This window comes from Papilio machaon, chromosome 11 (genome assembly GCF_912999745.1).
Source record: "Papilio machaon chromosome 11, ilPapMach1.1, whole genome shotgun sequence".
In the NCBI taxonomy this organism is placed as follows: domain Eukaryota; kingdom Metazoa; phylum Arthropoda; class Insecta; order Lepidoptera; family Papilionidae; genus Papilio; species Papilio machaon.
The window spans coordinates 4677726-4703426 of NC_059996.1; the positions used below are offsets into that span (position 1 = coordinate 4677726).

Here is a 25701-nt window from a genome sequence, read left to right on the forward strand (position 1 = left end):
TGACCGGCAAACAGAATTAAACGATACGATTTTTCAATGCGCGGTCATACACCGCCCGGGAAATTACTCGGTAATATGTTATTTCATTCGAAGACTAATAAGCTGAGACTGATAAAGATTTGACCATCATAAAGAGTAATAAAAATCTTTGACTGTACAATCTACCATATTATTAACATAATAACTGTCATTTCTGATTTAGGAATCCCAAAAAAAGTGGTTTCTTCATTGCGCTAAAAATCAAATACGAACTTCATATCTATTAGGGTAGCGCTTATTAATATGAAAAGTAAAAACAACAAATAAACAAACTAATAATGTCTGCACATCACGTCACGCTAGGCGATGACGAAACCGAGAAAGCTTCTCTCAGAGTCCGCAGTCAAAGGAACGATATCAAACTGTGGACGGTACTAAAACATATTAAAGACAGCGACTATATGGACAGAATAGTTGCCGGGCTTAATTTACTACCTCTAAATGGTAATGAACACCATAAGGAGACAGCGACACGTGCAATGGTCGTCGTTAATAATAGCATTAAAGATGTAGTAACAAGTAAACGAATGTATGAGAGGGCGGCTAACGCACAGCGCGATCCCGACGGTATCGTGCGTAAGAAGCATTACCATAGCGTAGATACGATCGCATCCACGCTCCGCTAGCACGCGAATCCGACCGAGCTCATTGTATGTTAAACGGCGCGCAATTAAAGGGATCGACGCTTAATACACACATTACAAGCGCAATATTAGGCGCTCGCGCACAGTTGACGTGATTAAGTGTTGGGGACGTGGGAATAGATGTTGATAGAGAACATAGAAAGCGTAAGTTAATTATAACTAGCAATAACATCATTACAAAGCATTAATTTAATAACAATTTGGTCTTTTTATCAACGGAAATGGTATATAAAATTATTCAAAAATGAAAGTCAGCAAAAACAATGTATCGAACATGTTTCGGAATGTGTAAAATATTCCGTTTTTGTGTGAATAAAAATGAAACACAAAATCGTTAACAAAGACAAAACAAGACATTTATACCAGATTAAATCATCAAATCAAAACGTACAATACCAATAAAACTAGATACCCAACTGCCGTTACGCGCTAGTATATAATATTGAATACCATAACACCAAAGCTCTAAAACCAGTCAAGCTTTGAACGTCGTCGAAGCACAATGAAAACGTGCTTTTATGAAAATATCAATAATAGTATTCAACGTAGTTTAGTGCGCTGTTAATGCGCGTCGCGCTCGCAGACAAATTCAATCGACAGGAGCCTCCGTCCCAGCCGCAGGGTGTCCCTCGTTTACATCCACCCGCCTATCTATTTATGCTGTTATTGGAAATAAAATTGAGCGGCGAGATTGCATAGGAACTTTCAAAGGGTGAGATCGACTCTTTATGATCGCGTTTTATTGTAGTCATCGACACTGTCATTTAACAAAAGCGGTACCGTTGGGCCCACGATCGCCGGAAAGTGAGTACTCGATCTTTTGACCTGTTGTACTGTAAAGGTAACGTAAGGGCACATATACCTATAACCGTTGTCAAAACTACCCACTCTTTTACAAAGCGACGTACACATTACGTTGTCAGTACGCGAGTCCCGAAACCGATCTTCTCAATACGTTTACAAGATGCGTCTAGTGGCGTTATCACAAAATATGATAGATCGCCGGTTGTAGCGCGACGGTCTCCCACGCGGCGCAACCGTGATTAATTATAATTCGAATTTTATTCAAAGTGAACAGCGGACAAACTACGATACCAATCAATAAACGGTTCCATACCGACGACGGTACCGACACGATACCACAATTTACTGTTGCCGATAGAGCATATGAAGACGTCAATGCCGCGGTGAATAAGTTGCTTAGATTAGCTCCGGAACAATACTAGCGACATTTCCATTGTCACACGAATCTTCATGTAACAATAGTCTAAAGTGGAGTGATTCTATCTACTGGTACGTCTATAGTTGCGCAATTTGAAAAAAACCTCTTATCTTGAACAATCCTATTAGTAAAACTACCTGTTTATCAAAATAATTGCTTGGTAAAATATTAAAGCTAATTTGTCTTTAGTATTTACAACGATCATAATTAATTTCAACAGCTAGCCGAGAAGCTGAGAGATGTAAAGGCAAAAGCCGTAGACTGTTCGCCCCATGACAGTAATCACGTCCTTATAACGGCATAAATCATAACGACAATCTCAGAGCCGCCACAAAGACGCATATGACATGCATCCCAGTACACCGGCACGATAAATAGCATCCAGCTCTCTTTTGAGAGGGCAATAAGTCGCATGCGGGTCAGAGGTGAAGTGAATAAAAAACGGCCGACAATTAAATGGCGTTCTTGAAGGTTAATGAGCACAATAAATATGTTGTCGGCACCGCAGCTGCAGACAAACAAATGCACGGTACCTTCACACGTGAGCAGGCTATGGAGGCCCGGCGGGCGGGACGGAACGCGTCTGCGAGTGCGCAGCCATTCGAGACTGTACCGCCATTGACAACAAACGTGACTCGCGCACAGATTCTTTTATCTACATTGAAAATTTCATTTCTCATTGAAACTTGTGCGACTTGTCTGTCAAACAAAGGGACAATCATACCACCTCTTGTCTACGACACATAAAAGCTTGTACAGAAATTAAAAATGAAACATCTTTTGACAAATGTGATTCAAATTTGTTAGCGACAATCTTAATTTTTAAGAAAGTATTAATAGCATGACTTCTTGCCTACATGAATCAAAGTTAAAATTGTGATACTGACAAATTACCGATTACTTTATCTATTCAAAATTGTATATTCGTAACAAAACGTGCCTTTAAGTTCTGTAACGAATTTGGATATTGCCAAGGGTCATTTAATAATACTTATTTCCATAATTTTGACTTAGTTTTCTTTTTGCTATCGAGTGACGACAAGCGCCGTCATCAACCACCGCCCCGGCTTCGCAAGCATTCACATGCGACTGCACCGGACAGAGCCGTACCTGCATTTGATTTATAATAAGGAGGGACAGGGAACCGCGGGTGTGAACTCATTCGGCAAACTGCACTGTCCTGGGGCATTTATGACCGCCCACAAAAGTCTCCGATGCTTAATGTAAAATCATCTGTGGGCCTATTTTAAAGACGCAGTCATCGAGGAAGGGTAGACCAACTTAAAATGGTTGCTGAATGGTATCACAGCGGGTATCGTTTATAACAGGCGCCTCGCAATACGCAGTGAACCTTCGTGAGCTTGCCCTATTATCAACTGCGACTTTTAGGTACTTTCGTTCTTTTTTGGGCAGAACCTATTTAAAAAAAAAGGAGCGTGACTCTGTCGTTTTAAGAATACCGCAGACGACTCGAAATAAATTATCGAAACGAAAACTATTTATCATAAATCGTAGTTATCATAATTTCTTTCCGACAGACTCGATCACTTGAAATATCACCGGCGCAAGCTTAAATGGATACGAAAGGAACAAGTTTTAATAATAATGAGGAAGTCTGCACTGATAATTTGATTAACGTCTGCATTGCGACGACCGTCTTTAAATATACACGAAAAAAAATGCATTAACATGGCAATCATTACATCTCTGTTGTGTTTCACAAAGTTCAGCTAAACATGTTGTGTGAATTAGACTCGGCTTGTAAAAGGTTTTGAGTCGAATGAATGAGAAAACTTGTCGGTCTCACGCATTAGGCGACACATTGGCTTGCTCTGTCAGCAAATGAATATTGTGGTCGAGTCAAAATCAACAGGGACATATTAACACGAGCCGGAAGGTGGAGAGCCGTGGGTGTTCCCAACCAGTCTTATTTTTGTACACACCAACTAACTACAGAATTTTTGTTATTACTATAAGAAATATTAAAAAGAATAATAAAATAACCAATAGCCACCATCAACCTTGGTTTATCGATATATATAGTAAGGAACATTAAGGTACTGGAACTCACTAACCAAAACCAATTACAAAATATGCAGACCTATGTAAAAGGGGGTAAAGGTAAGGCCATCCGTTTTAGAAATCAAGTCCTTTTACAAATAAAAGGCATCCGAGTTATCCCTTAAAGGTTAATTTATATTAGTGGCTCTTAAAGGTATTTAAATAAAATGAAACATTGGTCAGGCATAATACACACATTCCTAATATAAACAGTAATTTGATACATAAGGACGCGTCAGAATTGTCTGCACGAAACCGAGGTCAAACATGATCTGAAACGAAGACAAAATGAAAAAAAAACAGTCAAGTACACCGGTGGCAGGCCGATACGCCGCCCCTCTGTTTTAGAGACGAAAGCAAACAATACGAAGATAGTGGACAAACAAATGTAAATGACCAAAATGTGAACGTCATGTTTGGCATTCCCATAAAGTAACGTTAACACGTCATTAGAAGTAATGATGCCGTGATTACAGAAGTGGGGGGGAGGGGGAGAGGCCGAATAGAGACTGTCGTGATCGCCTGCTTACTGTGTGGTCTTACGCCTTTACAAACAACACACACAAGTCTTGTATTTAGACCACGTGCTCGGTCACTTTGATAGATGTTTGTACTTTCACTAACCTTGACTTACAGAAAAAAATAAACAGAACTAGATTAACAAACTTTAAAATCATAAAAAATATTTTGTAATTGCTTTTGACGACTTGTATAAAATGACTTGAGAAAAACAAAAACAGGAATTTTTAAAGTAATTACATAGTATGAAAGATGAAAATTTTGAAAAAATACTAATTCATTTGGTAAAAATATTTTTTCTAGGGGTGTAAATTTTTATAAGCGAAAAACTCTTATAGTAGTAAAATGCTGGTAGAGTTTGCATGATTTAAAACCCAGTTATTTTTTGTAGTTATCATTACAAAAAACAAACCCTTTCTAACAGTAGGTTCGGTTATGACATCGCTCAGTAAATCATACACCTACAAAAATTCCAGATCGTCCTTTCCCAAGAGGAACATCTATCGAAATAATTTATCGGCCAGTTATCATACGATCTCAGTAATCGATACGGGTGCAACCAAGATATCTACACACTTTTTGTTTATTTTATAAGCACCGAAGAAGTTATTGCAATTGAATTATGTTTAATTTTTTATATCATACGGTGGCAAGGGAGCAAGCGGCCAGCTGAATTCACCGAAATAGCGAAGCGACCGCTGCCCATAGACATCCGCAATCCTTTCCTATACAACATTATAGGCTCCCACGCTCAGTGTCGGACATACTTAGTAGCCCCTAAGTGTGGATTTCTCATAAAAATCCAAAATTAAAAAGGCAGCCTTACGGATCATTTAATTACCCTGGGTCAGTGAGACGATCATTTGGATGGCATTACAGTGGAAAGTAAGATTCGCTGGTGGTCTGAAACAATGCAACAGTGATACTATATACTGACTATGAAAATGGTCGGCAAATGTGGGCAATAACAGTAGTCGTATAATTTGACGGTAGCGCGTGCGACCAACCGTTGATTGAGCGTATAAACCGAGCCACCCACATGGCAGCGTACGTACATTAGCCGTCGTTAACACGATTTAGATCCAGATACATTGAGAATAATTGTGGGAAAGGTTTGGTGCCATACTTTATTACATCGGATTATGCAACGTTAAACATGAGTAGTTTATGTATGACTATCTGAATTAATAACAGACCGTTCCTTTTTACAGATTTGAGGTTAAGTTGAAATTATATATGGACCTAAAATCCTCTCAAAGACCAACTCTAGAATTTTAAAAACGGTTTGAGGAGTACTACAGAATATTATACTAAGTGAAATTTTCTGAAATTATAGTTGTATTTATAGATGAATAATTAGATAGTCTTACATAAATTTTAATTGGAATCGAGAGAATCGCAAGAACCGTTACATTTCTTAAGTTCAATAGTAATAAATATTACGCAACATTTTGCACAGTTAAGATGTCAGAAGAATCAATAAACATGACCAACTAATTACTGATAAATACAAAGCAAGTGTATTTGAGGAGTTGGAATGCAATAAAACGCTCGCCCATAGACCATAAACAGCCGCTTGTTTAAGCAAATCTTCACCGACATAACTAACAAGTGGCTTAGCTTCACCATAAATTTCCTATGCACATCATGCGTAATTGTAGATTGAAATAAATCAATAAATAAAACCATGTCAATAGTAATGGTGAACATGCGTGGTTCGCGCCGCGTAACTCACTCGTTACACCCAATAAATTTTAATAAACCTAATTGGATGACGACAGAAAGTTCAAACATACCCAACGATATTGATTTAAGAACCCACGTTACAATAATTTGAATCTATCGCGCCATTAAATATTGCATTGCATAAAGGTTGTAGTCGAGAGCACGGACTTACGTTGGACGTAATTAGCTATGTGTTAATTGTGTAACTTAATACGTGCTATAGGGCCTTGCGCAACCTTGTGATATATACGAGTCGTTAAAACGTATTACGTGTTCGAATGACGTACAACAAATGAGCGGTGCAGTTTCCAATGGCTCTGCTCATAGCGAACAATTAAGCAAAGCAATCGGCTATATATCACTGCACAAATTGGCAATCAACTAACATTGATTAGCGGGAGTAGAGCCGCACGACGCCGCCACCGTCGGGGTCCACACGCGCAGGACAAATTTCCTGTAGCGCCGCCGACCGCCGGACTAATGCCTTCATTGACTCATCTTTGAATCTAAAATTCATATATTAATTCTCTACGAACATTTTAAAGTCGATCTCTAATTAGCGTCAACTAAATAAAAGGAAAAATATTCCATCACCGTAACAAATGATCTCACATCCTCGATTCGGACGTGGCCAGATACCAGACGGGGCGTAACGATCACGATTATCATATCCTGGAATCAACGGTGACATCAGCGTAATGATTCCATTGAAGAAAAAAATACACCATAATATGTTGGACAGAAAAGCGATGACGGCACTACATCAACACTGTACTTTGACGCAATTAAGATTTTCGGATACCGTGCCATTGTGTTTAAACAATTTATTAACATGATTAAATTGCACGGATCATAAAAACAATGTGCTCCAAAGCAACTGTTACGAGCCTAGATCGGTTGGCTAAAAGCGTATTTACACTGGCCAGAAGGCAATGTAATCAATATTTCGCTAATCTGTGCCTCGCCAACTCGATTTTTAGCACTTCAACACTGATTTCCTATCGTCACGTATCGTAATAGATCACAGGATCGTACAGTTTAATTAATCGAGCTTTTCGTACAATCATGAATAATTACACTAATTTTGAGTCATAAAAAATTAACTCTCAGACATTCCACAGTTGTTACAATCAAAATAAACTTATACAACATAAGGAAGAATCAGAAGTCAAATTGAATCAGAATTCCCTCTTGTCCGGCCCGCCTTAAATGGCGATGATTTATGTAAGGGTTTCGGGTCCCGACCTCATAAATAAGCCCTTAATAGACGCCTATGTATCCTTTTTTAACATTATCATATGATTAAACTTTACTATTACTTCTCCGTCGGAAATAACAAAGAACACCGTTAACCACATTGTATATCAATCAATTACAGAGAATAGACAATACAAGCATATATAGTGACTTTAACGGTTTTTATTTTCATTACCGGTTTTGTTAAGAGACCGAAAAATCTCCGCTGGACACAACGCATCCTTGATACGATATGTCGGTCCTAGTTTCAGTTCGTATTTTTACGATCGTGTAACATTATATCATTACGTGCCGATAAACGATAAGTGCAATGTATCGTTTGTGGTGGCCTTTCGTTGTAGTCGGTCCAATAAACTGGACGGACGATATCGAGCGGCGTTACTTACTCCTCCGTATTCCCAAGAGTGTCATCGTTTTATGACTTTTTTATTCGGCGCGACGCGACGCCCGGAGAAATGCAATACCATTCCTGATTCTGATCTCCATGCGGATAGTAAAGTGGGCATGATATAGACGATGTAAATGAATCATTTGGACCAATCACAGATCGATAAAATAGCGTGAGCAGTGTTCAAACATGCCAGCAGCAAATTATATTTATAATGACGGTATCATGCGTATTAAAACAATTTAATCTAAATATACGAAGTCACAACCAAATTGAGTATTATTTATTTTATAGTACATTTAACAGGGCATTCATAAACTATCGTAAGAATAAAGTATTTATTTTAATTTTAAAAAATATATATTTTCATAACAATATTTAAATGTGTAAGTATGAATGTGGTTGTGGTACACAGGACATATGCAATTGTTTTTTTTTGCTAATTGTACCATTTAGTGAAGTAGAAAGAGGAAATCATAAGTCAAAAGTTTTATTACATTTCTATTCATATGAGATGACAAGATGACAATTTATATTATAACAAGACGCCGAGAAACACATTAATTCACGACTCTATTGCCGATTCACACTTCTTTGAATGAAATCAATATTTTCTCATATCATATGGAATATAATGTGTTACACGGGAGGTCTACTCGAGTGTTTGTATGGCACGAAATATACATAAATAAAGATATTACCGCGGGTGCATACTTGTCACCTTCGGAACTTGTCGAAAAAAACATAAAAAGGATCGCATTCGAAGTTTATAACTTTATAAAGGACCTGCGTGTGTGTGCATAATGGATGCAAGAACGATCAAAGTCATTGCACCAATTGTACATGTCCACACTAGAGGTTGTATCGTAAAAATGCATTGTGGAAAGAAAATATTGTTATTGTGGCGGGCAAAAGAAGTGTTTGATTGATATGTTGCGTCTGGCGCCCGTAGGACACATCACTTACGACGATCAAAGTCAAAAGACGTCGTAAAAATATTTACAATATGTTCTCCACAACTGAAACATCATACTTGCTGAAACGCTGTGCCATTTTATTTAAGACTAGTTGTTCGCCGGGACATTCCTGGGATGAATATTAATATTGGACGAAAACAATGAAATTTTTTTTATAAGAGAAGGGGGCAATCGCGCAGCGGGAACACCAAGGTGTTCATCGACGATAACAATGAAATAAAGAATTCATACTTCTGTATTACTATTACCTCAGAGTTTACCGATTTCTAAGACTTCTAAACTATTAATAAATACATACATTAGTTAAAATTTTAAATGACAAAGAAAATAATAAAACACAGCATTAAATCATAAATTAAAAAAAAACTATTAGAAGGTCAATATCAAATTACAGATGCCGATTGCCATTACGGTAATATCCCTTTATAACTCAAAGTAAACAAAACTATCGAAATTTATGAGGTAGATCCCGACGAATAAAGAAACGGAATCAAAGCGCCACGGAAACCGAATAAAGGAAATATTTCTTAGACTAAAGGAAAAAAATCAAAAGATGGAGAGATAAAGGCGGTCATTCACGGTGCACGGCAAGAGGCACCCGCTGTTTTATCAAATACGAGATTAGTCCTTTATGAGTCGCAGCCGTTCCTTTATAAGGGACAAATATTTTGACACGCTGCTAAGCAAACACAAGGCAGATGTGTAACGGGATTAAGGTCAAACCCGTACGCATAATTACACATTAAAATATATCCTTATCTCTAGGGATAAAAGGAGTTCAAATACAACGCTTCATTTAATTTCAAGTCTGTCTTTCCTTTTATCTACATCTCACTTAGCGCAACCAAAATCCCGCTTTAAATCCTATTTATCTTCATCTTAGTTAATCTTCAAAGGAGCCACCACAGCATGTTATTATCATGAATCGATTTACGTAAACATAAGGCTAAAATTCCAATTTGTAAATCTAAAAGCACTTATCGTGGGTTTTTAAGACCAAAATTCCCGTTTAAAACATTTTTCTCTCTGTTTTGTCAAATATAATGCGAGGAATGACAATATGTTTTATTGAATATCTAATAGTTTAGCTAACAACTACTAACTCCAGTTTTAAATAAACCTGTTTTGAAAGTAAGAAACTTATTAGACAAAAACTCATTTAATAAACGATAGTTTTCTTTTCAGATCAATTTTAAGACGATAAAGGATAACTGTACAATTACAACAACAATAGTGACGATAATTTGCACCCCTGTCCTGTTGAAGAAGACGAATTAAAATTCCATTACGATCAGAGAGGCTGGATAATTGCATAATGCATATAAATCAGCTGTGAAGTCCACAAGGCACAGGCACTCACGCTATCTAACATCGGCCTGTGACCGACATAGCAACGTATCAAAGCCACAATCCAATAGCGATCCAAGCCTATTGTCGACGACACTCAATTCGCACTGATTAAATTCTTTACCCCAGCTGAGTTAGAAAATTAAATCTGTAAGAAGGAGAACAAAGCTTTCTTGCTATTCTTTTTATTTACTTCATACATATATTCCTAGCAAAATAAAAGTAGTAGAAATAATTGGTGTGGTTGATACACATTTTATTTTAAGAATTTTTTTCTTTACATTACACTAAGAATGGCGTCTTTTGTATGATTACACGTTGACATAAAAATTGATTTAAATCCTACTAATACTATATATGGGACCGATTAAATGTATGGATGGATGGATGGATGGATAAACAGCTAAACGGATCTCGCTGAAATTACACATAATTATAGGAAGAACACATAGGTTACTAATTAAATTTTTTTTTAATTCCGCTAGTCTATTGTTCATTTTGACGATTTTATCAAAAATACAAATCTATACTTCCCATAATTGGTTGACATTGAGATCTTATTCAAAACATATATTCCCTATTAACACTGCAATATTACTATTACCTAACACTTCGCATTTTATTACTTTTACACAAAACCCACTATTCAATGTGTACTGACACGTACAGGACAAAGAATTTTAACTAACCGCAAATAGACATAGTTCATGTTGATATCAAACTTTTCGAATAAACAGCAGTTAAAATGATTACAAAGAAAACTCAGACCGAAACTTTAAAAGACACGTTTTTGTTAAGTATATTAAACATTTGGATACTCAGTTTTTGTTTTACTAAATTACATTTAAAATTACTCGATATTTGTATACAATGAGACTATTTAAAGGTCAGGCTTACAATATCGATCACTTGTGATGACAGTTCTATTTAAGTGTAGGTACAGAGCCGATACAAGTTGAGCTTAAATAGCATTAATCTTACTTCTTACTAATATTATAAATGCGAATGTTTGGGTGGATGGATGAATGTTTGTTAGTAAGTATCTCCAGAGCGGCTCAACCGAACTAGATGAAATTTGGCATGGATATAGAAAATAGTTTTAAAGAATATCTAGGCTACTAATTAAGTTTTTTTTTTAATTCCGCGCGTACGGAGTCGCGAGCGACAGCTAGTTAAATACGTGTGAACTCGTTTCGAAAACTTTCAAGTAAAAACAATATTCATCTTCTAAGGATTAACGATGATGATGAGATAAGATGACACGCCTCTGCCATTATCGTACGTATCGTATACCTGTTGGCTCAGTATGCCTCTTATCAGCCGTCATGCCTGATTTCACTTCCATCCTACACACATCCTCTTTTCCAAAATTCTTCTTCGGTTTTATAGCCATCCACATTCATACTCATTAGTCAAAAGAGACGTCATGCTATAATTTAACCATAGTAAATAATCAAAAACAAATGGATAAACTCGCAGTATAAGACAACTTCGTACAAATTAACACAAATCGGTAGTGAGTGAAGAGAATAGATATAGAGGAGAGAGGGGTTTGAATGTTTGTCGTGTAACTGTGGTACGATCAAGTGCGAGCCGAGGCACAAGCAAGCACCTGACAGTTATACAAACAAACATTGTGCGACTGCACGCCAAAAGAGCATCTCAAAGTCTGTACTGGTCGTGAGAGACTATAATTGTATGAAAAAATTCGCTTTCTCATCCCCATAAACTTCATTTTTCCATTGCCAAGAATTTGGACGATAAAAGAATGCGCGTTTTAGCAATTTAGACACGTTTTATACGATAGGTAGTTACGATAGTATACACATAGAGAGGAAATTTTCTAGAAAAAAATAGTCTTGTTTATTTACTAGTACATTGTACAATGTAATGAATAACTTTTCTAAATGTTACGCGATTCCTTTAATTGGTGTTTTTACTTATCGACACACGAAATTTCTAGTCTTGACAAAATTTCAAATTATCTTCGATTTTTTTTTTAATTTATGGATGTTTTCACACCTCAAATTGCTGATTAGATATAGTTTCTCATATTTATGATGCAATTAGGAAAGAACGTTGAGATTGATTGACCATTTGCATTACTTTCGAATGTAAACGCTATAACAAGAAACACGCAACATTGAACTATTGAAGTAATAATAGTGAGTACACTAACTCACGCAAATATACTCTAGACTAGATTTGACCGAGGCTAGATCTAATAAAATATTGTCTATAATGAATCTGTGTAAAATTATTCTGGTTTAAAAAAACACACTATGTTGAAAACATGTCAGGACACGTGGAGACATCTACTGGCAAGCTTAAAAACTATTACAGCATGCAACAGTGGAAAATAATACTACTTTTCAATGATAGATGGCAGTGTTCATTCAATAGTCATGTAAAACTCAACTAAAATTGATGACCTGCAGGTCAGCTCACGGTTCGTATGTGTAAAGCAGATCAGTGAACAGGTACGCAACTCAGTTGATCAGGTTAGTACCAGCATAGATTTGGTTTGGAGCTACGAACTGCAAGATACCAGGCAGCTTGCATCTTGTCAGCTAACATATGGCAATTTGGTTATAGTACATTAAGATGAGCTGTGAGCTGCCAGTTTAGTTATTAAAAAGTTCAAGTCCATGTAACCTGAACTGTTGAATCGGTTCAGAACTGATTGACACATGTCTATTCCTTCATAACAATTTTTCTTGAGAAACAAATTAATTATGAATTAAATTTACAAAATAGCTCTTGAAATTATTACCTATGTATTACTTTTTAATGGCTATACACACTTTTATATATAATAACTAAATAATAATACCAACATTATTATATTATGTTTTTTAAAATGTATTATACACAAGTAAGGATTTAACAAATCCCTACTTTCAAACTCAAACTTCAAAATTGGACAAGCTGTTGCTGATACCAGGGGACACAGTATTACTATTCTTACCTATATAATAAGGCAAATAGTGGTGATCACTTCGATAACCTTGTGAAAACTTATTCCACCGAAGCTCCATTTCATTTCAATATATCTTATTCCAATAAGTGGAAATACATATAAGATGTATCCTTCAAAATCATACACTCATTCCACTGAATATATTTGTCTTTGTCTCTTTGTATAACTTTCACGTGTAATATTCATAGTATAAAAATATTGACATACCCTTTTTAGTGGTACTTTAAAGCAAATAATTCTTGTGCCTTCAATGACTTTTCCACATGCTTTATATTGCAACCATCTGTAATAAGAAATAAATGTAATGTATTTACCGTATGGAAAAGTTTTTGTGTTTATATTTATTTTCAAAAGTATTTCAACTCATACCTATCTGGTATTCGTCCAGCCATTTTGCAATCTTTAGAAATAAGTTATATCCTATCACACCAATAGAAGTGCCAAAGTTAACGTTGCCAATAGCATAATATTTCGCTATATACAAGGACAAATTAGATTTTTTCCTTACGTTTCAAAAAAATAACCTAAAAATCATTGTATAGATATGATGTCCTGGCGACCATAGAGATGGGAGTCGTCAATTACTGAAATGTCAACGCAAAATGTCAACATTTCTGACATTTCTAAACAAAATTATGAGTATTCATAGGGACTCTGCTTTCTGGTTGAGTGCGTAGTACAAGTGTTTTTTTTTAGTTGCGGTTATTTTATTTAGATTTACGTTATCTGAGACAATCTGTTGATTTGCTTTTTGTGTTATTTGTTTGGTTATTGGTTTTGTGATTGTCTAAGGTAAGTTCCCTTAGTTTAAGTTAAAACTAGTAGTCCAAAATGGATACCGACCCTCCCGATCCTGGGGGTGGTTATGAAAATTGTAATATACTCCCACAGACAGATGGTTCTTTGAATAATAATAGAAAAAGGACTAATTATGATCATGATTATGTTCAACATTACGTTGTTAAAAAAACTGGTGATCTCCCTATTCCTTCTATTCAATCAACGTACATAACCCCTGAATTTACTCTGAGAAAAAATAAATATGAAGGCTCTGAATCCCCTTTTTTAGTTCATGTTTCCAAAAAAGAAAATGAGTCGTCTTTAGGTGTTTCTCTAAGACCAATCCACTTTGGATATTTTTTGTCAAAAAATAATATTAAAAATGTACTGGCTGATGGTGTGAAACGTGTTGGTCGCAATCGCATATCGGTTGAGTTCAAGTCAGCGTCAGATGCTAACTCTTTTCTCGAGCTACCCACTCTAACGCAATATAATTATGAGGCAGTAATCCCCTCATACAATGTTACCCGAATGGGGATTATTAGAAATATGCCCACCGAGTGGTCATTGGAAGAAATTGTTGAGGAATTAAACTCTGACCTTACCCAGCGAGGCCTAGGTAAAATAGTACGAGCTCGCCGACTTAATAGAAAAGTCCGAAGTGAAGGTGGGCCCCCCTCGTGGGTTCCCACTCAATCCATTGTACTTACTTTCTCAGGACAAAGGATACCAGAACATGTTTATGGCTTTTATAATTCTATACCTGTTGAAATATATTTGTTGCCAACAATTCAATGCAACAAGTGTTGCAGATTTGGGCATGTCAAGTCACAATGCAGGTCGAAACCCCGCTGCTTTGTCTGTTCCCAACCTCATGAAGGAGAAACATGTGACAAAACATCTCCAACTTGCCTGTACTGCTCTGGAAGTCATAGAGCCAATGACCAAACCTGCCCTGAATTCGATAGACAAAAAAAAATTAAGTATGTCATGTCCACTGAAAATAAATCCTATCAAGAGGCTTCTGCAAGGTACCCCCGCACCGGCATGCGTTCATATTCTGGATCAACTAGTAAGATCTCTTCTGTTTCATGTTCCCCCCAATCTTCTTCCCCTCGTACTCCACTGAAATCTTCAAGCCGTAAAACTGTGTTTCTTCCACGCCGGACATCTACTCCGGCCTCAAGCCCTGGTTATGATCGCCGTGCGCTCCAAAGGATCACGGAATACCCTCCCTCGTCTCTCTCCAATGGATGTGCCATTTCCAATACATCAATTTCAGCTTCTGATGATTCAATGCCACAGGGCAATGAAATATCTTCCGTATTGAATTTCTTCTCACGGCTTTCCGAAGTCGATTTACCGAACAATCTTAGAGAAAAACTTACTCAGCGTCTATTCTCCCTTCCCGATGGCTCCTCGCAATATTCTGCAATGGAACTGTCGTAGCGTTAGACATAAAAAGCACGAACTTATCGACCTAATCAATACCCACAGTCCTGTTATCGTTGCCATTCAGGAGACTTGGTTGAACCCGGAGATTCGATTCCGTATCCCTGGTTTCGCCTGTCTCAGGGATGACAGAGTTGATGGGCACGGTGGTTCTGCGTTATTAATTTCTCGATCTATTACCTACTCACAAATTCCACTTTCAGGTCTCTCGAATACATTCAACGCTGTAGCTCTTAGAGCTTTTAACATTTCTTTTATTTCTATATACATACCAGATCCCCGTCTTTCCACCCTAAATGAACTTTTTGTGATAATAGATTCTCTTCCACCTCCTGTCGTTCTCCTAGGAGATTTCAATATTCATCACACTCTTTGGGGGTCCCACTCCTGCGACTCCCTATCTCTTGAATTTCTCGATCTCCTGCATGACCGTGATCTTTGTATAATAAACGACGGCACTCCCACGCGAAGAGTCCGACCGGGACAAGACGAGAGAAGTGCGGTCGATCTTTCCATTTGTTCTCCCTCGCTGGCTTCTTTATTCTCTTGGACGGTACAACCCTTTGGTTGTGGCAGTGATCATTTTCCTATCTTATTGTCTATTCCTGATACTTCTTCTCACACCTTTTGTAATAATCCCCGTCCCCGTCTTAAGTATAAATTATCTAGGGCTGATTGGTCTCAATTTTGTTCTGAGACCGACCGAGAAGTTTCGAAAATCCCCCTTCCATGTCTCGACAATATGACGGACTCACCTGAGCGCTTTAAAAATGCCCTCTTTAAAGCTGCAGATAAGTCTATTCCGCTTTTATCAAAGGGTAAAAACAAAATTCCCTCCCCTCCATGGTGGGACAGTGAGTGTACGCAAATGTACAAAAAACGTAAAGAAGCTGAAGCAATTTATAACTCATCCATGACCGAACAAAATTTTATTAATTATCAGCATGTGGCCGCTCAAGCTGCGAGAACCTTCTCCGACAAAAAACGTTCTGGTTGGCGTCACTTCTGTGAATCTCTTTCCCCCATGTCTCCCCCTTCAATGGTGTGGAGAAACATAAAACGATTTCGTGGGTCTGTTACCTCTTGTGAAGACTCTTCCAATGATCACTCAGTCTGGATAGACACTTTTGCACAGAGACTTGCTCCTCCGGTTGCCCCTTCTATGGAAGAAACTACAGTATTTCAGTCATCGGGCCCATTAGAAAATGAGTTTGACCGCCCATTCTCTTGGGATGAGTTTTTGTGTGCCATTAATGGCCTCAAAGATTCTTCACCGGGTATAGATGAGATCCCTTATTCTTTCATCGTAAATTCTGGTCTAGAAACTCGTAAATTTTTTTTAAATTTAATAAATATTATCTTTTTCTCCAGCCTTCCGCCGGAAGAATGGAAATCTCAAATTATACTCCCTATTCTTAAACCTGGGAAGTTAAGTAATGATCCTCTGGGATATAGACCTATCGCACTGTCATCTACCTTGGCAAAAATATTAGAACATCTGATTAAAAATAGATTGGAATGGCTAGTGGAAAGTAGAGGTATAATAGCTAAAAGTCAATATGGTTTCCGGAAGGGAGCAGGAACGATGGATAGTTTAAGTTCATTTATTACTGATATCCGTATAGCCCTTTCGAAAAATAAATCGGTGATTGGCGTATTTCTGGACATCTCATCAGCATACGATAATGTACTTCTTCCGGTGCTCAGAAGCAAAATGCTTCATCTGAACATTCCTGTGAGGATAGTTAACTATATTTCAAATTATCTTTCGGCTAGATCTGTCCAAATTTCTAGTAAAAATTCTCTTCTCCCCTCTAGACTTGTCTGGAAGGGCCTGCCCCAAGGATCTGTCCTAAGTCCCCTGCTATACAGTATATACACCCATGATTTGGAGCTTACCGTCAATTCATTTTGTGATGTCCTACAATACGCTGATGATTTATCACTTTATGTATCGTCTGACAACTTTGACGAAGCCACCTCTCGACTTAACACTGCTATTAGATATCTGGATGATTGGCTTCAGAATCACGGTCTCAATCTCTCTATACCTAAAAGTACAGTTGTGGTATTTTCTAGAGTCAGAAATATACCTGATATTTCAATTTCTTGCAATGGTAATATAATTCCAGTCAAAAATAAAGTAAAGTTTTTAGGTCTTATCCTGGATTCAAAATTGACATCAATTCACCATATTAATCATGTCATTGCGAAATGCGAAAGAAATATAAACATTATTCGTTCCCTTTCAGGTGTTTGGTGGGGTTCCCACCCATTTTCACAAAAGCTCTTGTATAATGCCATAGTTAGAAGTCATCTCGACTATGGCATCTTTATTCTGGAACCATGCAATAAATTACCTCTACATGCACTAGACAAAGTCCAGGCTAAATGTCTCAGATTGATTACAGGGGCTATGAAATCCTCTCCTATTAACGCAATGCAAGTCGAATGTGTTGACCCCCCTCTACATATCAGGAGACAGTACCTTAGTGATCGCTTTATTTTTAAAATTTTTCAAACTTCTTCACATAGTCTTCTTCCAAAACTTCATGAACTGTCACACCTTGTTACTGCCGGTGGATATTGGGCACACAAAGAACCTCCTTGTCTTGTAAAAAGTTATCTCAAAATCACTCGTCTTGCTTGTCCACTTTCTCAAACTACCCTTAATCCCATATTTGAAATTCCCTATCAGGCGTTAGTTCATAACCCGAACATAATACTGGACTTAAATATAACTAAGGACCCAGCATCCGCGAACACCAATTTCCAGCGAATAGTTGATGAGCGCTGGAGTGATTGGCTTATTATTTATACGGATGCCTCCAAGCTCTCAGTGCATGGTTACGTGGGAGCAGCTGTCTGGATTCCCAAATTCCGTATAGTATTAAATTTTAAACTTCCCTCCTTATCCTCGGTATTTACTGGAGAGTCGGTTGCCATCTTAGAAGCCTTAATGTACATCGAATCACACAAGATTAGAAAGACAATAATATTTTCGGATTCTAAAAGCTGTTTAGACGCAATTTTATCAAATCAATTTAGAAGTAAATCAAGATTCCCTTTTATTATGGAAATTAAAAACATTTTGTACAGATGTTCTCTGCAAGGTCTTCAGGTCACTCTTGCGTGGATTCCGGGTCATTCTGGGATCCAGGGCAATGAGTCAGCTGACCATTTAGCTAAAGAAGCCACATCGTGTGGCTCAATGAGTCACCACAAACTATACATTCATGACCTGGTGTCCTTGGCTAAGGAACATCTTTTGTCTAGTTGGAAATCTGTGTGGTCCGAGACTTCTATTAGCAAAGGAAAATACTATGCAGACATACAAGAATCCATACCAGTGAGGCCATGGTTTTTTAGGTTCCCTGATGCAAATAAGCAGACCACGTCGACGATCTGTCGACTACGATTAGGCCATGCGTGCACTCCAACTTTCTTAGCGAAAATCAGGGTTAAGGATAGCTCGCTATGTGAATGCGGATTAGACGAAGGAACGGTGGACCATATATTTTTCTCTTGCCCGAACAGAACTTCTTCCTTAATTGATGTCCTCCCCAATTATATCCCTCGCCCCACTAACTTTAAGACCCTCTTAACCCACGTACATACCCCGTTTGTAAATATTTTATGTGATTATATTAACAAAAATAATATTAGATTATAAGTTGTTTGTCCCATAACCTACTAACTATGTATATTATTGTGTTCGTCCTTTTTAGGTAAATCAACGTTTGTAGATAATTCTAGAGTTCGTAACACTTGTATGCTCACGAGACTTATCCATAAGTAGAGTGTTGCCAGTCTCTTTAATACAAGAATAAAACTATAATCACTCGACACTGGCCCAATCCGCTGAGGGAGAGCCATAATCAAGAAACTGAACTGAACTGAACTGAGTATTCATAGACTAAGAATTTAATCTAGCTCCATGAGAAAAATTGTTTTTTTTTTATTTTAATCATGAAAGTAGATGAAAGTAAGGTTCATTTCTCCAGCTTACCATCATTCAATATAAATATACGGATATTTAATAGGTGGTATAACTAGAGACCTCCAGCCTCCAGCATCAAAGTTAATTCCAAAAAAATTCTGACGCTGAAAGAAAAAGTCATTTTAAAAGAAAATGTGGTGTGATAAGATACAATCAAAAATCTTTTCGTAGCATGGCAACATTACACAAAGAATGTCAAAACAAAATTTAATATTTTTATTTTTGATTAGAGATTGTGTTTTAACTTCGAAGTTTATGTCTTGAGATTTCAGTATACATAAATAACACAATAGTAGTTAAGTACTTTGTTACAGCAACTAGATGGCTACGCGTATGTAAGATATAGGTTAGGTTATAATTTGTATTTTGTAGTGTGATAAGTTGTTTCCATAGAAACAATATGAAAAGGAGAACATGTTTAATCGAATGTTTGGAAACTGTCAAGGATCCATTTTTCACAGGTATTGAAAAAAGAATTAAAGAGAACGTTTATATTACCGAAAACATCAATATGATTTATAAAAACACAGCTTGGTACAAATCGTTACTGAATGCCGAAAAATCATGTATAAAAGATAATAAAATAAAGAAGATACATTACAAGTTTGAAGATGGTCGTGAAATGGTTGAAGAATACAATATAGACACGCAAGTTTTATTGCGTAGATCTTGGAAACTAAAAGGAAAATTAGGAGGTGAAGGTAAATGGCAAGCAGAGATTGGTGATCCTATTCCTGAAGTCAGTGCTAATGTTGAAGTGGCAGATTTAACTGAATGTAAAGACCAGGTAAATAGTATTTCTAAAGGACTTAAAGCTTAACTGAACTATAAAAAACAACACAAAAATCTTTTTTTTTACTTTCAGCCTATACTCACACGACGGAATACAAGGGTAAATTTAGAATGGAGAATTAGAAATTTGCCATACCCCATAGAAACTTATTCAATTAAAGTTGATAATGATAATAAATGCATTATTGTAAGCACCACAAATAAAAAGTATTACAAAAAACTAGAAGTTCCTGAACTTCAGAGATTGAATTTACAGCTGCAACAGGCTAATGTCCAATCTTCTCATAATTTTAATACCTTGATTATTTCTGTAAGTATTAACATTATTCATTATACTATGATAGTTAATACGTATAGATAATATATGTATAGTTTTTTCAATTATCTTGCCAGCCCAAGGTCATTGGCACGCTGAGCAATGCCCTCCCCTGCTACACCTAAAATTGTACTGCGCAGTGGCTCGTTCGAAGCCGAGCTTCTAAGATTTCTGAAAAGTTTCTTATAGATACTACCATCTTATACATGCTTTTACTAGTTCCTTGTTTCATATTTGTTGCATGTTTTATTAATTTTACAATTATTTAATTATTTCAGTATAAGAAACCTCAACCACTACTTGATATGGAAAAAGAATGGTTTGAACAACTGAAAACAGTCAAACCTATTAAAGACATTCCAAATGAATGCAATACTCAGTAAAGATTCTTTACTTTTACTGTATGAAATGTGATTAGGATGCTATTAAAAGTTATAAATGAAATAAAGCTTATAATTCTTACAATTTATTTACGTCTTTATCATTAACCTCCCACAGTCTATTAAAATTATGAGACATTTAGTAGAAATACTTGGTAACTTATAACTTAACTAATCCTCAACTAAAGCTTTTGCTTGTTTCTTCAATTCCTCTTCATCAGGTTCTTTATCAAGTAATCCTCTAGCTTGAAGATATTCACCATACTGTTTGGGTATACCCATGAATGTTTTAATCTTAGCTCGCAGCTGTTTCCATGTTTCCTGGTAATAGTTTTTCCTATCCTTTTCCATTGCTTTATAATCATGTCCATATTTATCCAATAGGTAAGTTAGAAATTCCACTTGACCCTTTGGTAGCCTGCAAATTTAGAAAGTTAATTAAGTAATTTTAATTAATAAATGAAATTTAATAAAGTAAAATTGCTATTTGTCTATGCCATTTAAACTTTGAGAACATCCCCTGAAAAGTTGCCAATTTGCACTTTGGCCCCATAATTATAGGAGCTATTGAAATATTGGATTTTAAAAACATAAAGATATTCATTTGCTTATTCCACAATTTTATGTAAGACCTTGTATGTCAATAATGTCTAGTGTGAGAAGGATGACATTTACTTTATACTTACATAAATCGTCTTTCTCTTGGTGCTTTAGCTACTTTCTCTAATTTTTCAGCAACTTCTTTTTTTATTGGTACTGTAGTGATTGTTTCCTCATCTATGTTTTCTATTTCACCTTTGTTAACAATAACCTTGGCTTGTTTTATTTTTTCTTGTTTAAAATTTGGTATCTTTATAATTTTATTTGGGTCATTTGCTAGACCCATATCTGTAAGGTTTTTATAAGTTGATTTCTTATGATCCCATGCCTCTTTTATTATTTCACTGAAATAAAACAATTGTTACGTTTTCAATATCCAATGCCAATTTATCCAAATGAGTAAACTATAAAAGATATCCAAGAAAGTCAATCGAAGAAAGTTTTGGATTGAGGAAATTTATGTGTAACAAATTGTAACAAGTGCATGTGGCTTAAAATTATAAGGGATTGTATTTGGATTTGACCGGCCAAAAAAGAAATATAGAGGAATAGTAGATACTGCGTTTATTTTTTCTATATGAATTTAAATTTTAATAGGTAATGAGCAAAATCTAACCTGGGCACGGTGCCCGTATTACGTTGTTTTCTATTCAATCTTTTGCGATTAAGTTTGTGTAGATATTTCTTCTTACGATGTTGTTTTTTAACCTTCATGATGAATTACAGGGCTAGGCTTTTTATTTTATAAAACTCTTAATAAATATAAACACTCAAAAATAACACAACTTCAACCTTACGTTAAATGTCAAATTGACATTTGCTCACCATGTGCCAGCCGTACTAGCTACGGTTTTAAAACTGATTTTATGTCTCAACTGTTTTTATACTTTAATACATTACTGTAGCTAAATAATTATAATTTAGAAATATTAGGCTTCAGGCAGTTTTTATTTTCGTGATTTGCCTATCCTAGTATATTAAAATCTAGAATAGACTAGAAACGTGTTAATTTCTGTTCAAATTCAAAAGCAATTTGAACAAGTTTCTCAGTTATATTTTTAAATTAATTTTATGATCTTCTCATACATTGTGTGATATTTGCTTCTCTCGTTATATACTGAGCTGAGGCTGAGGCTCCCGTTGGTTTCCGTACTCTTGCTTTTTAGTCGTTAATAGTTAACGTTAACGGTTTGTAATTTGTATACTGTGTGATTTTATTATGGGCTTGAGGTTGTGTCAAAAATGTCAAAGTCAAATTATTTATTCCTTCCTATCCATGTTTTTTTTCATTGGTTTGAGTTTGAGGTTAAACCTTGGTTGTATATTAATTTGTGTAAAGCAGGTCGGTTTCTTCATAAAGAAATAAACAGCCTAATAAAGGAATAAAGCAAGATGCATAAGACGGGTGCAACAAGGTATCAAAAGTTTCTCAAGTCAGAAAAAGCCAAGACCAAATTAAAAGGAAAAAAAGATTTACCAAAGGGCACCAATGTTACTAAAACAAACTTTAAAGTAAAAAAAATTATAATCCAGGAACAACTTAAGAAACATGGTCAAACAGAAGCCTTGTCCTCAAAGAAGCTAAATGCTAAAGAATTGTTATCACGACTAAGTCACTTTAACACAAATGCCCGTATGGAAGCCTTAAGTGGATTAAAAGAACTGATAACTCTGCACAGTGACTTTTTGGAAGTAAACTTAGGTCAATTTATTCATGGTGTGACACCTTTGATTTTAAACATTGAAAAAAATGTAAGTATTTTGGAACGTTTTAACATATAGAACACCAAGCTATTAAAATCATTGATTATCTCCTTGGGATACTATAAAAAATATTACTGTAGTCTATTTTTATATATTTGTAATTTTTACAAACTTACCTTCCAGGTACGACGCGAGTCAATAAAGGTAGTTCACTTGGTGTTAACACATGTAAGCACAGACAAAATAGACCCTTTCTTTGATGTTTTATCAACATACCTCAGAAGTGCGATGACACATATTGATAGCAGAATTCAAGAAGACTCTCTTTTATTCCTTGATGTATTATTATTGTGTACCCCGCAACTAATAGCCCATGATTTTCATAAGATTATACCAAATTTCTTAGATATGATATCAAAGTTGAAGGATGCAAATCAAGGGAGGACATTGACTGTTAATTTAAACAGCCAAATCACTACTGTAAAGTGGCGTGTGAAAGTATTTCAACGTCTGCAACAATTCTTGCATAAATTTGCTGAGTGCAATGATGTTTACAAGTCAGAACAGTTATCTGACAAGACTCGGGTATTTGACATAACAAATAAAAATAATTTTCCATTATTCAATCCAATTTATACATCCATATGCACAGTGTCATGCTTTTCATCTAAAAACTCTCAAAACACCCTTATATCAGATGAAGTGGGAAAGTTTCAATCCTATGTAGAAACTTTAATGCCCTTAATGTTTGAAATTTGGCTTGAAGCACGCCCTAATGTAAAGGGAGATAAAAATATTGAAACTGTCATAAATGAAGATGCTGCAATATTATTGAAACACATTCTTGATGTCATTTCTATGATATGGAAACTTGTGGAATACTTCAATAAAAAATATCCTAATTCCTTGTTACAAAATAACTTTATACAAAAATATAAGTCTCTGTTTAGCCAGCATTTTGTTGCTGCCTTTCCTTACGTAACTAATGTAAGGTCACGGTTACCAAAAACAGATTTACCATTTGAAAGCACAATTATAGACCCTAAGCTAATAACTGAAAATTTGGAAATTTGTTATTTGTATATTACTATCAATCCAAACCTAAATATAAAAAACAACCAAAAAGATGTAATTGCTGTCTTCAATTATATTGAAAACAATTTTTCCAGTAACTCTCAAGACACCATGTTAGAGGTTGCAATTAGAATTATGCACAAAATAATTTCAGAAGAGATAAGCATTAATTGGACAAAATCATTAAATATAGTAGAATCATTATTTAAAAAAATAATCTGGACTTACTGCAGCGATAGTTCTTCTACATATCTGAAGCAGCAAATGTTTGCATTGCTATGTAAGACTTATTTAAATAATAATTTAGTTAATTTTCATTCTTGTTCAGCTTTTGTATATTGGCTCCAAATTTTACCAGATGTATTGTTAGATAGCACAATCAGTTCAGATACAATTGATATTCTTCATAGGCTTGCTGTGAGTAACAATAAAAGTTTTAACAGTGTAGTTAAACCTAAACTAACAGATATTATAAAAAACTTACCTAAAATAACAGTAAGTGATACAACACAAAAAAGTGCTTACTATAAACTGTTTTCTATATTGTACTGGATAAATTCTTGGGATATAAAGTCTTTTGAATTGTTAGAAAACCAGATTATGAACAATGAATACAATAGTGATTATGGAAAATATATTCTAGACACTTTAAAATGTAGAGGTGGCACATCATAGGTTAAGTTTAACAGTTTTTTATGATTGTAATTTTATAAAAAAATGTACAATAAAAATGAATGAATTACTGAAATAAAACAAGAGAAGTTTTTTTATATATATTCAAACACAATATTCCAATGTAATACAACCAATTAGCAAAATGTACAGAATTACCACAAATTTTCCCAAGAGCAAAATTGCATTATAAATCAAAGCTAGAAATTATCGCAAGCATAGCTGCATTTTCACAACACTGAGAATTATAAAATACATTTTTTTTTGTTTATAATTTTCCTTCATAAATATGCCATTAACAATGGTCTATTTATGACTTTCGGGTAGACGGTACACTGTACATGTTTGGTAATATAACAACTCAAATTTCCATACTAGAACAAAACATCTTTTAAATATTGGTTGTAAATAAAACTAAAATCAACTTACCACAAGAGAAATTGACACACATAAATTTAGGGCATGAACATTGCATTGCATTGCATTAAATATATTGGCATAATAAAGTACAATAAACTTTATAATCACTACCATTTTATATATATTCCTATTCCTAACGATGAGTTTATATGCAATTCTATTTGTTTGTTGGTTGAATTACAACTGTACACAAGACATTCTATTTTATGTTGTATATTTATAAATATATTGCACCTTTTTTTGCACACCATATTAAATGAAAACTATTTATTAAAACTTAATTTCATTCCTGTGGTAAAGCACTCTTGCTTAAAAATTTCAAGGGCAAACATATGGTACAAGGAACCTAGGG

General features: G+C 35.5%; 4 protein-coding genes across 5 annotated transcripts in view; 2 read left to right on the forward strand and 2 right to left on the reverse strand.

Moving 5' to 3' along the window:
- Nucleotides 1-13723, reverse strand: part of LOC106719665 (RNA/RNP complex-1-interacting phosphatase) — a 46614-nt gene extending 32891 nt beyond the window's left edge. The window contains exons 1-2 of the mRNA XM_014514057.2: nt 13529-13723; nt 13367-13442 (exon numbers count right to left, since the gene is read on the reverse strand). Of these exons, the coding sequence (XP_014369543.2) occupies nt 13367-13442; nt 13529-13551 (99 nt within the window). The 5' untranslated portion in view covers nt 13552-13723. The remainder of the gene's footprint in view (nt 1-13366; nt 13443-13528) is intronic.
- A 5853-nt stretch (nt 13724-19576) lies between these two features.
- LOC106719644 (protein DPCD) lies at nt 19577-20930 on the forward strand. Of its 2 annotated transcripts, XM_014514024.2 has the most exons (4): nt 19577-19737; nt 19853-20178; nt 20257-20493; nt 20778-20930. In XM_014514024.2, exons 2-4 carry the CDS (start codon nt 19903-19905, stop codon nt 20880-20882), a joined length of 618 nt encoding a protein of 205 aa, XP_014369510.2. In that variant the 5' UTR covers nt 19577-19737; nt 19853-19902; the 3' UTR covers nt 20883-20930. The 2 variants fall into 2 exon arrangements, with proteins under 2 accessions (XP_014369510.2, XP_014369509.2); XM_014514023.2 differs by having other exon boundaries at nt 19577-20178.
- Nucleotides 20931-20976: 46 nt separating this feature from the next.
- Nucleotides 20977-22308, reverse strand: LOC106719645 (nucleolar protein 16). The gene is made up of 3 exons (XM_014514025.2): nt 22096-22308; nt 21566-21823; nt 20977-21297 (listed from the first exon to the last, which is right to left on the reverse strand). The coding sequence occupies exons 1-3, from the start codon at nt 22191-22193 to the stop codon at nt 21051-21053; spliced, it is 603 nt and encodes a 200-aa protein (XP_014369511.2). The 5' UTR covers nt 22194-22308; the 3' UTR covers nt 20977-21050.
- A 422-nt stretch (nt 22309-22730) lies between these two features.
- LOC106719651 (testis-expressed protein 10) lies at nt 22731-24932 on the forward strand. Its single transcript, XM_014514038.2, has 2 exons — nt 22731-23231; nt 23367-24932. Exons 1-2 carry the CDS (start codon nt 22872-22874, stop codon nt 24930-24932), a joined length of 1926 nt encoding a protein of 641 aa, XP_014369524.2. The 5' UTR covers nt 22731-22871.
- The last annotated feature ends 769 nt before the right edge of the window (nt 24933-25701 follow it).